The 13,626-nt window shown below is 42.4% G+C and overlaps 2 protein-coding genes and 1 non-coding gene across 3 annotated transcripts; all 3 read left to right on the top strand.

Annotated features, from left to right (window-relative positions):
• Positions 1-948: 948 nt before the first annotated feature.
• LOC103662192 (interferon omega-1-like) lies at positions 949-1,533 on the top strand. Its single transcript, XM_008689856.2, has one exon. It carries the CDS (start codon positions 949-951, stop codon positions 1,531-1,533), a length of 585 nt encoding a protein of 194 aa, XP_008688078.2.
• Positions 1,534-5,585: 4,052 nt separating this feature from the next.
• Positions 5,586-6,152, top strand: LOC103662147 (interferon alpha-1/2-like). Its single transcript, XM_008689794.2, has one exon. The coding sequence runs from the start codon at positions 5,586-5,588 to the stop codon at positions 6,150-6,152; it is 567 nt and encodes a 188-aa protein (XP_008688016.2).
• A 7,008-nt stretch (positions 6,153-13,160) lies between these two features.
• Positions 13,161-13,351, top strand: LOC121103190. Its single transcript, XR_005835344.1, has one exon. It is a non-coding gene; the product is annotated as a U2 spliceosomal RNA (small nuclear RNA).
• Positions 13,352-13,626: the final 275 nt, after the last annotated feature.

The following is a 13,626-nucleotide window of genomic DNA, read 5'->3' as shown; positions in this document are numbered from 1 at the left end:
ATCCCCCATCATATGTCCCCATCGTCCCATCATCCCATCGTCCACCGTCCCATCGTCCATCCTCCACTCATCCTGTCTCCTCTTGGCCCTATCGTCCCATCGTCCCATCGCCCCATCGTCCTGTCACCCCGTACAGCCATCGCCTCATCGTCCCCTCCAAGTATCCTAACATCGCCCCATCGTCCTATCTGTCCTACCGTCTCGCCGCAGAAGCCGGTGCCTGTGGCTGCACCCCTGTCCCATCGCAAATCGGTGTAGAAGTTGCAGAGTGCTTTGTGGGCACACGATTTCCTTCCAGCGCCAACGCAGACGGTGCCGGCCCCCCGGCCCTGCTGGGGGAAGCCTGTGCCAGTGGCTGCTCCGCTCTCCCATGGCTAATCGGTCTAGAAGTCTGCAGAGCGCGAGTGCATGACTTCTTTCCCTTGCCGACGCAGCCACCGGCGGCGCGGGACTGGCTGGGTGGAATCGTATCCTCCCATCGCCCATCCTCCCCTCGCCAGTCAACCCAAGGGCCCTGGCTCCCATTTCTAACGTCATCGTCCCGCCATCGTGTTCTCCGAACGCCACCGCGGCTTCGCCACCGTCCCCCGTGTCGAAGTGGCTTCGCCCCGTGGTGTCTCACCCGTCTGGGCCATTGCTGAAGGGGCTCCGGTCTGCAAACGTCCCAGCTGAAAGTGCAGCGTGCTTTGTTGGAGGTTGCGCGAGCTAAAGCGAAAGCTAAAGCGCGCAGGGAGAGGGGAAACGGGAGGGGCAAAGGCTTAGCAGGCTCCAGAATCCCTACTGGGGATTCGATCTTAGGCTTAGACTGTGAATCATGGCCCAAGCCGCAGGCAGACGCTTTAACCCACTGAGCCACCCAGGCCCCCCCCCGCGTGGGTCCTTAAAGCAGCACCCAAATGGCTTCCGAGGCCGCTTACGTCAGTCTTGGGCCACAAACAGCTGCCGAAAATGACACCCGCGCGTCCCCTTGCGGCCGCCTGGAGAATCGCCGAACTCTTCCATGGCCCACCTCTCTTGGCTAGTGTCAGTAGCCCTGCTCCCCTGTGTCCCTGCTCGCTCCCTCGCTGGACACCTGCCTCGATCCATAGCCCAGAGTGCACGGACATCCTCGTACTCATGACACAGCTGAAAAGTGTCTCCTCTCCCACGTGCCTGAAGGACAGAACCTACTTCAGAGTTCCTTGGGAAAGAGGGACCGTCACCCAAACCCAGAAGACACAAAGCACCTGCTTCCACCGCCAGATGCTCCAGCAGATCTTCGGCCTCTTCAGCACAGAGCACAGCCAGGCTGCTTGGAGCCACGCCGCCCTGGATAACCTCCTCTCCAGCCTTCACGGCTGCCTGGAACACCGGGAGCCCAGGGAAGAGGACACCTTGGCCTGTCTGCATTTGGGGACTGTTGTCCGGAAGGATTTCAGAAGCACCCATCACTACCTCGAGGAAAAGAAATACAGCCGCTGTGCCTGGGCATCAGATGAGAAATATCTGAACCAAAATCACAAACTTAAAAAAAAAATGTATCGTCCTGAATGAATTTACAATAAACATGTTCAGAGAGAACGTGAGCTACTTTCTTAAATAAATGCTTTTATGATTTCATTTTTAACATCTTTTTCAGTTTTGGGGTGTACTTTGCATTTCCAAAATGTAAAGTCCGAGTTTATAGGGAAAAGTACTTGAGGATAGTATTTGGTTGATGACATGTGTCAGGTAAGGGAATGTCCCCCTGCTGCAACTGACCTAGAGAAACTGGTAAGAGCACGATGCAGGAGTTCCTGCTCAAATGACTCTCCTGGCTGGCTCTTCTTCAAACAGTTATTCGGGGACACGGGGACCTTCTCTTCTGTGACTTTGCCATATTCTACGTAGGACTCCAAATGTGTCTGGGGTCCTTGAGTCTATTCCAATCATTTGCAAAGGGGAAAAGTGTGGTGGATCACAGGGGATGATTTCAGAGACCGAGACCATACCAATGCAGGACAATGTCACTTCCACCAACATTTGTGTGGCCTGAATTTATTCTCATGGGCGGTCTCAGTATAAAGAAGTTTCCGCTGAGAAACAGCCTCTGCTCGGGTGACGAATCCAAGAGGAGACAAGCTCAATGGAAAAGAACGGTTTGCATTGTTACATTATTTGTACTAATGCTTTTTTAAGGGGAAAAATAGCCAATAAGTTGGCAGCACACACTTGATTGAAAAGTCCACAAAAACCGACCTAAAGTCTGATCGCATAATTTAAACCAGGGAGAGATTCACTGGAGATCACTCTTTAGAGTAGATAGCATCACTGACCCTTGAAAGAAGCATTCAAGTTGATTCCCAAAGGCATTGCCTGATGCCACAAGGTGGAAATGAGGTCTCGGAACACTTGGTAAAATTCAAAGTTAGTTCCTTATTATGAGGGAGGTGACCAAAGCATGATAAGTGGTTCCTTGCAGGTCCTTGAGGCTCACTGAAATAAGAGAGGACAGTGAGTCTTCTACTGATGGCCAAGCTTGTGATTCTTATCCTGATATTCTAAATACTGAAACTACGAACTTGAAGGAAAATTTCTTGCACATAAACGTTTTTGTTTTGTTTTGTTTTTGTTTTTAAATGCCCCACAGGCTATTCCATTATAACTTTCCTTGTAGAACCATGAGGAATTTACAAAGGATCTTCAGATCTATTGAACTCCCACATTACATAAATCATACCTCTGTAGTATCTGTTGGTATTATTCTTTCTCCTATAGTTACCATGCTTGTTTTCCTCATGAATATTGATGGTGTGCTGGAAAGGATGGGGACCGGTACCGGATGCCTAGAAAAACAAGTTGGGTAAGATGAAGTCTCTCCGCTTGGGTATTTTACAGACCCCTGAGGGAGACAGTCTAAGGAGAAAATATGTCAGGTCAGGGCTCAGTCCCTTTGGGCTACTTTTTAAAAAAATGTATATCCTGGGTAACGTGTAAAGAGTAGAAAGTCATTGGTCACAGTTCTAGAGCTTGGAAATCCAATATTAGGGTGTCTCTTAAAAGGGACCCAATTTCATCATCAGGGCTATGTCCTTGTACTCCCATCACCTCCAAAGGGCCCACCATCCAATATCATCACTTCTGGGTTAAGATTTCAACAGATAATATCCAAGCATTCAGACCATAGCAGGCTCCATGACTGCCATCTAGAAGAGAGAATATAGCCATGCTTAGTAACAAAGAAGAGTAAGTGCATTAGCAAGTAAGAGCAATAGGGCCAAGAACTGAGAATCCACATCTTCATTTTTTGACCTGAAGTCACACTCTGCTTTTTACCCACCAAATTGTGGAAATCGAACTGAAATGGAGCCGACTCTCCCACACAAATGGATGGAGATAAGAGCATGCAATTGATCGTTCATTGTTGTCTCTGAGTTGTCTCCAGAGTATCTCAGGATAAAGGTCGTTCAATGACACTTCAGGAAAGATCCACCACAACTCATGGATAAATAGCCTGATTGCTGTGAGCTGTGTGAATCAGGGAGAGCTTGAGTTTAGATGTGTGGCTCTGTGTAGGACACCAGGCTAGTTATTTTTCTATGATGACCAAGTTGAGGGCAAATTTGAGATGAGACCATCCTTGGGGGTTTCCTCTAGTGCTGGGCAAAGGCTGAAAATTGTGCTCTTGCAGCCCAAATCCCAGAGCCCTGTGCACCTGAAAGCAACTAGAATCCCAGTAGTTTCAGCAATAATCTCAGTAGGAGTTGTTGACACCGGGAAGAGGAGAGTGGATATTTTAGCCACTGTCTCATACAGTCCTAGCAAATATGGCCATGAAGAAGCAAATCGGAGAGCTGCTGCAGTAAACATGATGTATTGAGCCAGGGCGCTGGGCCTGGTGCCAAGGATGACTACTGAGTAATGAAGAGTCCATGACTAAGAGCTGGTGTGTCAAAGATGGTTACGTACCTTCCACATAAAGAGTAGGAATGTAGAGGGCTTAGGCAAAATGAAAAGAGTTCTGGATAGGAGGTGAGAGTAAGTTCTTCATATGATAATAATCAATATTTACACAGTTTTGAATTTAGGACAAACACCCTTCCTTTTTTTTTTTTTTAATAAATCTGCTTTGCAATCTCTGAAAGTCCTTTGGGAAATTTGAAATTACATGAAAAAATATAAACAGAGATTCAGGGGCGCCTGGGTGGCTCATTCGGTTGAATATCCCTCTTTCAGTTTCAGGTCAGGTCATGATCTCAGGGTGGTGAGATGGAGCTCTGCATCGGGCTCCAGGCTCTGAAGGGGGTCTGCCTGAGATTCTGTCCCTCTGCCTCCGACCCTTCTTCTGCTCGCTCTCTCTCAAATAAATAAATCTTTTAAAAAAAGAAAGATTCACATTGGATACATTTTTTTACTTGCCTGTTTTTACTTCCAATGGTGCAAAAATTAGTTCTTGAGAGTGAACGAATCTTACATATTACAATGGTTCGTTGCTCTTTAAATCAACCATATCTGACAAAATCTTAGTCCTTAATATTTATTTTCTTATTATCTCGTATCTTATTGGTTTTTGTTGGGTATCTTATGTGAAGTATTGACATTGAGTTCATGGAAGTTATAGAAAATGTATGCAAGTTTAGAGCAATAAAATTCACATCAAATAGATGGTTCGCCAGACGATTCTCCCTCCGTCATTTGCTTGATCTCAAAGCTGCATTGGGACAGGTGGCCTTCCCTTATGTAGTAGCTGCCATTGCTTGTCTGTCTATGTTGCTTATGTGGAAGCCTTAGTGTGAACTGCGCTTCAGAATTAAATGCAAGTAGTTCATATTTGATCATTTAATTCTACTAAAGTTATTAAACACATTAATAATTATGTCAATTGCTGAAAAGAAATACATGTTGAGAATATCTGGATGAACATCTAGCACCTAGTGAAATTAAAAATTATTTTCTGATATGAAGCAAAATTAAAAGTTAAGGCCTAAAAATACATGTTAGGAAAATACTGTAAATTTTCAATTGTTTTGAGTACTTCTAATAAACTTTAAAGTATATCATTGCAGTCCTATTATTATTATATATTGGTATAATTTTAAATTTGGATATGATTTTAATACATTACTGTTTATATAAGTATATTACAATTTGCTCTGAAAACTTAGCTATAAAGTTAAATAAAATGTTAATAACTTTTAAATTTACTTTTAGCTTAAAATTTTTGTCAATCTTAATCCTGTATTGGATAAAAGAGTGAAGTTTGGCACTCTTTCTATGTATAAAGTACAGCTACATAGAGAGGACATAAATAGATATAGAGGATAACTGTGTCGTTAAAATTTCATGAGGGATTCAATTAGCAAAAAATATCTAAAATGCCTCTGGGGTCAAGGGAAGGGGAGGCAATAATGAAGTGAAATGGTTGAGAAACACTGCTCTAAACCCATTTGGAAAGTGCAAAATGAAAAACAAAAACAAAAGTAGAAAGTAAGAGGAACATTCAGAAGATGGAAACTGATGTGTTCCCATTTAAGAGGGCTCACAAGGCAAGATGCTCAGAGAACCTAGAGCCACGGTTCCCAGACTTGCCCACCCCAGCCAGGCCAGCAGCCTCTGCAGGATCCCCAATGGCCCTGCCCTTCTCCTTCTTGGTGGCCCTGGTGGTACTCAGCGGCAACTCCCTCTGCTCTCTGGGCTGTGACCTGCCTCAGAACCATGGCCTGTTTGCCTGGAGGGCCTTGACGCTCCTGGGACAAATGAAGAGAATCTCCCTTATCTCTTGTGTACACAAGTACACACATGACTTTGCCTTCCCCAAGGAGGTGGTTGATGGCAAGCAGTTGCAGAAGGCTCAAGCCCTCTCGGTCGTGCATGTGATGAACCAGAAGATCTTCCACATCTTCTGCACAGAGGCCTCATCTGCTGCTTGGAACACGACCCTCCTAGAGGAATTCTGCTCGGGACTTTCTGAGCAGCTGAGCGTCCTGGAAGCCTGTCCCATGCAGGCGGCGGGAGTGGGAGAGACTCCCGGCATGAATGTGGACTCCATCCTGAGGAACTACTTCCAAAGAATCTCCCTCTACCTGCAAGAGAAGCAATACAGCCCTTGTGCCTGGGAGACTGTCAGAGCAGAAATCACGAGCTCCTTGTTTTCATCAACAACCTTGCAAGAAAGGTTAAGGGGCAAGAAATGAGACCCATTTCAACATGGTAATGACTTTCACTGACAAATAATATCATACTGCCATGTATTCCGCCCTGTCAAAGACTCTCATTTCTGCTATAATCATGACATGATGGAATCAATTTGTCACATGTTTTCAGGAGTATTAAGTGACATCACGTCAGCTCTAACAAGCACTAGCTGCTTTCAGATGACCATGCTGATCTATTTATGTATCTATTTAACAACTTATTTATTTAACTATTTATAGGATTTAAATTATCTTTGAATAATATTAGGTATACTTCCTCTTTGTGGTTAAGAGAATAAAATATATCCTTTATATGTGTTCAATTTATTATTTCCTTTCTTTATTAAATATTTTGTATAGAAAAATTCTTGTATTTGTTTATTATTTAAAAAAGAAACGTCTCATTATAACCTGAGGAGAGAATGGATTGTACAACACACTTACTCATATTACATTATTCATGCTATAAGTTAAAACTAGACTTTCTCTAAGCCAGTTTGTATGTTGCTGTCAGGATAGAGGTGGGCATAACAAATCCAATCCTGCTTTGTACCACTGATTTTTGTGGCAAACCAACCTGAAAACAATTATCGTACTGAAGTAGTATCAGTCATGTTAAGTGGTATAATGAGAAGAAGAGGGAAAATGGAGTTTTCTCAGCAGAAGCTGCAGTCAGTCATGTCAGGAAACAAAAACAGAAGCAGTAGATACCTCCTACAATTGACTGGTAGACTTCCAAGTGTAAATATTCTTGGAAAATGGATATTTGAGTCTGTGATTTATAAGCAACTCCATTAACTGAAAGCCTAGGAACAAGAAGTGGTCACACGGGAAGAGTAGACTATGAGAAAAGAAGATTGATTAAGATTGATTAATTGATTGATTCCTCGACGGGTGCCGGAGTGCCTCAGTAGGCTAAGCATCTGCCTTCAGCTCAGGTCATGATCTCGGGGTCCTGGGATGGAGTCCCACGATGGACGGGCTCCCTGCTCATCAAGGAGTCTGCTTCTCCCTCCCCCGCCACCCCTCCCCCACACCCTGACTTGTGCTTGCACTCTCTCTCTCAAAATAAAATAAGATAAAATAAAATAAAATAAAAAGACTAATTCTTTAAACCTTTGAATGGTAAGGGAGAAAAGAGCCACAAAGGAAACAAAGGTGGAATGGCCCTAAGGCAGTAGGACAAGAAAGAATATTGGGACGAGTCTATTTCAAAGATGGAAAGTGCTTCAAAAAATTGCATCGTTGCAAAATGTGGCTGGAAAGTGCCCAACACACTGGGATATGGGGAGCACTGAAACTTTATTGAGAGCTGGTTTGCCAGAATTCATCAATAGAAACCATACTGGAAGGTCGGGGGAGTGACTGAATACAAGAAGAGAAGTTAATGTATTTGGAGAAAATATTTGTGAGAGATTTGCCTTCTGAAATGCAGCAGGAAAACAGAATGGGAATTGGAAAGTTTGTGAATTTTTTTTTCTGCAGAGTTCCCCTTTTTGCAATGTATGTGTCTCTTAGTCGATTCATGGATTTGATTCATAGACAATCATGTCAATCTGTTTAATATGTATCTCTTTTAAATCATGGCGTATTTCATTACTCACAATGCTAATTCATTATTATTTTGATTACTACTGTGTGGAACGTCAGTAAGCTGCTCTATGGATTGAAACCATCTGGTACAGGCGGAAGCAGACAGAACTGCCCACAGTGAGAGCAGGTTTGGTGGAATTCACAACCAGAGACCACAGAGCAGCAGGTGGAAGGCGGTTGCAGAAGAGAGGAGATCCCGATGTCTTTCTCTGAGCTGGGAGTCACTTTCGTGTTGTCACTCCCTTCCTGGTCAGATTGCCTTTGAGTTCCTGTGGCCTCACTGCCTCCAAATGTAATGACAGCTTTCTAGCAAAGCTGAGTGGAGAAAGGAAAAAAAAATGATGTATTGAAAATGATGGAAACTAATGGTACAGGCCCTTCCTGTTTCCATTTTTACTTCCCTAGTTTGGTACTGACCTCAGGATGAAATGGAAAGGAATTCAGAAGAGCAAGACAACTCCTGTCGAGAAAATTACTAAATTAAAACGAACATATACAATTTTAAAACTCTGAACTAGTAAAGCAAAGGTGGCTGGTTTTCTCTAGCATCCTATGTAGCCTCACTGCCCCACATTTTCACCATGAGACAGAGAGTAAGGAATCAAAAGGCTCAGAAGAAGAGGACTGACTAAATACTGCAGGGACGGTCATTCCTTCAATTGAAGTCCTGTATGGCAGCGAAAGCCTCACAGAGTCCCCTGTGGCCTCAGAAACCGAGAGCAGAAGGAGGACTCCACAGTCTAATGAGCTGAACTCCACATAGACATCAACATTTAGCGACATAAAATTGCTGTCGCTAGTTAAGGTAAAATTGAAAAAAAGGGGGGGGTATGATTCATCCATATCCGTGCCCCTGATACAAGAATGTAGTACATAACATTTACCTTGTGTCTTCTGGAAGACATGGAAAAATACGACACGTGAGTACCTGATGGAAAGAAGAGCAATTGGTCACAGAAACACTCTTGGGTGTTGGGCAGTTGATTGTTAGGGGGCAAAAACAACCCTCCTCCAAGACAGGTTGGCTCAAAGCTAGAAGTGTGATGAGCTGACTCCTGGCAGCCACGTAGACAGAGAGGGAGCTAGCGAGGGAGGGAGGGAGGGAGTGAGGAGGGCGAAGGTGGAACACAGGTGGCTGTGGGCACACGGACCCACAGGGTAAGATGCACTGCTCGGTGGGATGAGGTGCTGTCCAGAAAGGACACACAGAAGTGCGGCTGAAATCAGAACGGAAACACCCAGGTGCACTTAAAAAATTAGGAAACCAGCCAGGGTCTTGGGGAAGAAACTGATGAGTCATTAGTAGGACAAGGTGGAAAGAGGGGGAAATGCCACTTACCTCCCTGGTCATGAGGCCCCCGTACAGCATGCCACGTGGCCAGCCTTGGAAATCTTCTTTTGTACACAAAATCTGAGAACATTCTTCATTGGTCATTATTCCCTGAGCAATTAATATGAACGCTGGCCTATGATCAAGGTGTGGAAAGACACCTGGGGGTGCTTGTCAAACAGGGGGAACACATCCTTTCTGAAGAGGACAGATGCCTAGGGATGAGGCAGCAGGGCTGAGGTGTGGAAATGAAAAGAGCGAAAACAGAGCCCAGGAGCAGAGGTGAAATTGTGTTCTGAGCAAGGAGAACAAAGCTGCATACTTGTGACCGCAACACAAACATTTTTTCTCACTTGAAAGCTTTGGTTCTGTTTACATAGAAACACATCTCAAGCATTGAACAAATTAAACTTCGATGAAAAAATGAAAAAATAATTGAAATGGGTGATGTCTTCCAGTCTCTTCTAATCTAAGTAAAGTGTATGTAAAGAAAAGCAAACAAAAATAAAAAGGCATAGTGTACAGGAACATTCTGCAAATGAAAACTACCCTGTTCTATTTAAGAGTCCTGAGTAGAAAGAGCTGGAGAGGAACTGGGGGCCATGGCGCTCCCCCACTGGTCACCCAGGTCACCAGACTCAGCTATGGCAGAGATTTTTGAATAGTCAGACCAGGTATTTAAAATGACAATCATGGGGCGCCTGGGTGACTCAAGTCAGTCGGTTGAGTGTCTGCCTTCCGCTCAGGTCATGATCCCAGGGTCCTGGGATCGAGCCCCATGTCGAGCCCCATGTCGAGTCCCATGTCGGGCTCCTTGTTCAGCGGGGAGTTTGCTTCTCCCTCTCCCTCTACCTGCTGTTCCCCTACTTGCGCTCGCTCGCTATCTCTCGCTCTCTGTCAAATAAATAAATAAATAAATAAATAAATAAATAAAATGACAATCATTAATATGCTGAGGGCTTTAATGTACTCATATTCTCATTCATTTATTCATTCATCTATTTTTTCCACTACGTACTATTTAAAATAGATTTGTTCAGCAAGATGCCCTTTAAAAAACAAAAAACTAGTTTTGTTCATATAATATCATATTTACCTTTTAATATATTTGAATGTAACAAAATTTGTTCATCTTATTTTTGTCAAATTGTTTTCTTTTTTTTAAAAGATTTTATTTATGTATTTATTTATTTATTTATTTGACAGAGAGACAGACAGACAGCGAGAGAGGGAACACAAGCAGGGGGAGTGTGACGGGGAGAAGCAGGCTTCCCGCCGATCGATCCCGGGACCCTGGGATCATGGCCTGAGCCGCCTGAGCCAAAGGCAGACGTTTAACGGCTGAGCCACTCAGGTGCCCCTATCATTTGTTGTCTTAAAACTGCATATCTCTATGCCAGATTATGTGGTTATTCTGGGGACACAGAGATGAATAAAGCAATTGTAAAGCTTATTCTCTTTGAGCTTTCCATTTTGAAGAGAAAGGAGCAGCAATAATCATCCTTAAGGAATTTCAATTCTATTTCATATTACAATGAGAGGTAGAGCATAAGAGACTCTTTTGCTAGAAGCTTCAATGAGGGATGTCAAGAGGGGGGCCAGAGCAGATGAATTCTTTAAAGTAGATGAAATCTCTAAACACAGACATTCCGCCAGTAGATAGGTCCTTGCATCCAGAATCTCCAACAGAGTATATAGTGGAGATATTAATTTATAATTGCTTGTTGCATACTTGCAAATCAGGGCATGATAATAGATGTGTTCACTTATGAGTAGATTGTAAAATGAGGAGATGACCTAAAGCTTAGGAAGATGTTCAACTTTTAAGGTTAAAAGGGAAGAGCTAGCAAAGGGCACAGAGATGGTGTAGCCACTGCAGGTAGGAGACAACAAGAGAGGAATGATCTTCAGAATGCACTGACTAAGCAAACAAAGAGTTTAAATTTGAGGGGAGTCTTAGAGAAGGACAGGGCTAACTTGTCCCAGTGGATCTGGAAACATAGGTGCCATTGATCACTTTGGTAAGATCCGATTAGGCAGAAAGATAGGCCATGTTGATAGATGAAGAATAAGAGTGTGGTAAGTTGTCTCCTCTCTCTTTTTAAGCAGATCAGCGTTGCTATGGTTCTATAAATTTACTGAAAAAAATATTTTTAAGAAGCTCTTGGTTTCCTTTATTTTCTTTAGAGTTTTTCTGGTTTCTAATTCCTTGATTTTCACTATTCTCCTTATTGTTTCTTTTTATTTATTTTATTTTTTAATTGCTTCTTTTTATTTCTAGCTTGTTACAGTGAAAGTGAAGAGTCCTGGCTTTGGATTTTCCTACTTCTCTAGCGTGAGCATCTAAAGCCTTAAGTTACACTTTAATCAAGGTAAATAAATCATTTATTTATTTTTAAAGTAGGCTCCACACCCAACATGGGGCTTGAACTCACGACACTGAGATCAACAGTTGCATGTTCTACTGACTGAGCCAGCCAGGCAACTCCAGTATGTTGTGTTTTCATTTCCATTTATTTCCATGTATTTTCATCCTTCCCTTGGGATTTCTTCTTTGCCCCATGAGTTATTTAAATGTGTGTTATTTAATTTCCAAATATTGGGAGATTTTTCAGGTATCTCTCTGGTATTGTTTTCTATTTCTTTCTATTGCAGTTAAAGAACTTACTCTATCATCTCAGTCCTTTTAATTCTATAGAAATTTTTTATGACCCAGAATCTGGTCTATATTTATGACTGTCGTAAAGAAATCTGAAAAAATATATGTCACTAGTAATATTTGTAATATTTTCCATCACTAAAAGTTCCTATCAGTTTTTATTTGTGTCTTCCATTTTTTCCTTCACTGTACCTTGAGGAAGAAAGTCATCTTAATTATCAAACTCAAGGAGATATTGTTCTTTGTCTCAGCATCACGGACAGTTTTCTAGTTTTTTCTGCTAGGAGCACATGTTCAAGCCTTCTTAATACATCGTGACCGAAACTGCACTACTTTCCTTTTAATTTTTATTTTTTAAAAGACTTTATTTATTTGTCAGAGAGAGAGAGCACAAGAAAGGTAGGCAGAGGGAGTAGCAGGCTCCCCGCTGAGCAAGGAGCCTGACGCAGGACTCAATCCCAGAACCCTGGGATCAGGACCTAAGCAGAGGCAGATGCTTAACCAACTGAGCCACTTTTCTTCTTAAAATCCAATTTTATATCAAATCTGTATTCCATCAGGATTTTATTTTCATCTACCATATGATGTGAGAGTTGACATTGATCTCTACCTGGATTGGCAGGTAATCATTGTGGAATCATTTCTGGATAGTTAATCCCACCATTTGAACACCAGATCTTGATCTGAAACGTGACTGTCAACAATAACACAACCGTTTTGAGCATGATGTGCTTTACCAATCTGGTTACCTAATTTTCCTCTTTGTTACATTGCATTTTCTGTTGCTATGAAATACAGCTTATTTTTACATAGAGATTGATATGTCCAGACTTCTCTATTGCTTCCTTTCTTCCTGACTAAATAAAGATTTGATCTTTAGGTAGGGCAATGACTTCAGAAAAATGATACATTCTTAGGCATTAATAAATAATGAGTTTACAATGAATATAATGGCCAGGGACACTTCCCGCATAAGATGAAAAAATGAAAGTGAATCAGAAACTTTCTCTTCTCCAATATCTGAAGGCCATCAAAAAAGACAGAGAGCAAGAAAGTGTGTAAATTTGGGATTAAAATATATGAGAACTTCAGAATAAGAATTATAAGGCATATTTATGACACGTGACATAGGATCATGTACTGCACCTATATTTTGCTAAGGAATTTAGATGTTTGATCCCGAATAATTCACTTAACCTCTTTGGACCTCAGTTTCTCCAAATATAAAGGACGTTATAAATGTTCTTGAGTTGTGAGTATTAAATAATCTAGAACACTTAGAAGCTCTTAGAGTATTTCACCTCAACAGATGGTGACTATTTTCTTATTTTTCATAGAGATCTAGAAGAGAATAGTGGACTTCTCCTAGCCTTCTCTCTGTTACTGATTGCAAACTGCTGAGGGTCTAAAAAAACAGAACTGGGGCATCGCTTCTCGGCCTTTTGGCTAAGATCAAGTGTAGTATCTGTTCTTATCAGTTTAATATCTGATACGTCCTCTATCTGAGGACGATATATTAAATGGATTTTTGGAGTTAGGAGATGGAATAGGAGCTTGCTCCGTCCACTCCACGCATCGACCTGGTATTGCAGTACTTCCAGGAACGGTGCACCCCCTCGGGGGTTAGAAAAAAATTTTAAAAAAAGAAAAGAGGGGCGCCTGGGTGGCACAGCGGTTAAGCATCTGCCTTCGGCTCATCTGCTATGAGCCTGCTTCTTCCTCTCCCACTCCCCCTGCTTGTGTTCCCTCTCTCGCTGGCTGTCTCTATCTCTGTCGAATAAATAAATAAAATCTTAAAAAAAAAAAAAACAGAACTGGGGACAAGTGGCTCATCAATTACATACATAATAGTATTATACACTATATATTCTGATACCTAGCACGTTTCCCCC

Source organism: Ursus maritimus, unplaced genomic scaffold (genome assembly GCF_017311325.1).
Source record: "Ursus maritimus isolate PB19 unplaced genomic scaffold, ASM1731132v1 scaffold_17, whole genome shotgun sequence".
NCBI classification, from domain to species: domain Eukaryota; kingdom Metazoa; phylum Chordata; class Mammalia; order Carnivora; family Ursidae; genus Ursus; species Ursus maritimus.
The sequence above is the reverse complement of the archived record's forward strand: the minus strand, read 5'-3'. Positions and strand labels throughout refer to the sequence as shown.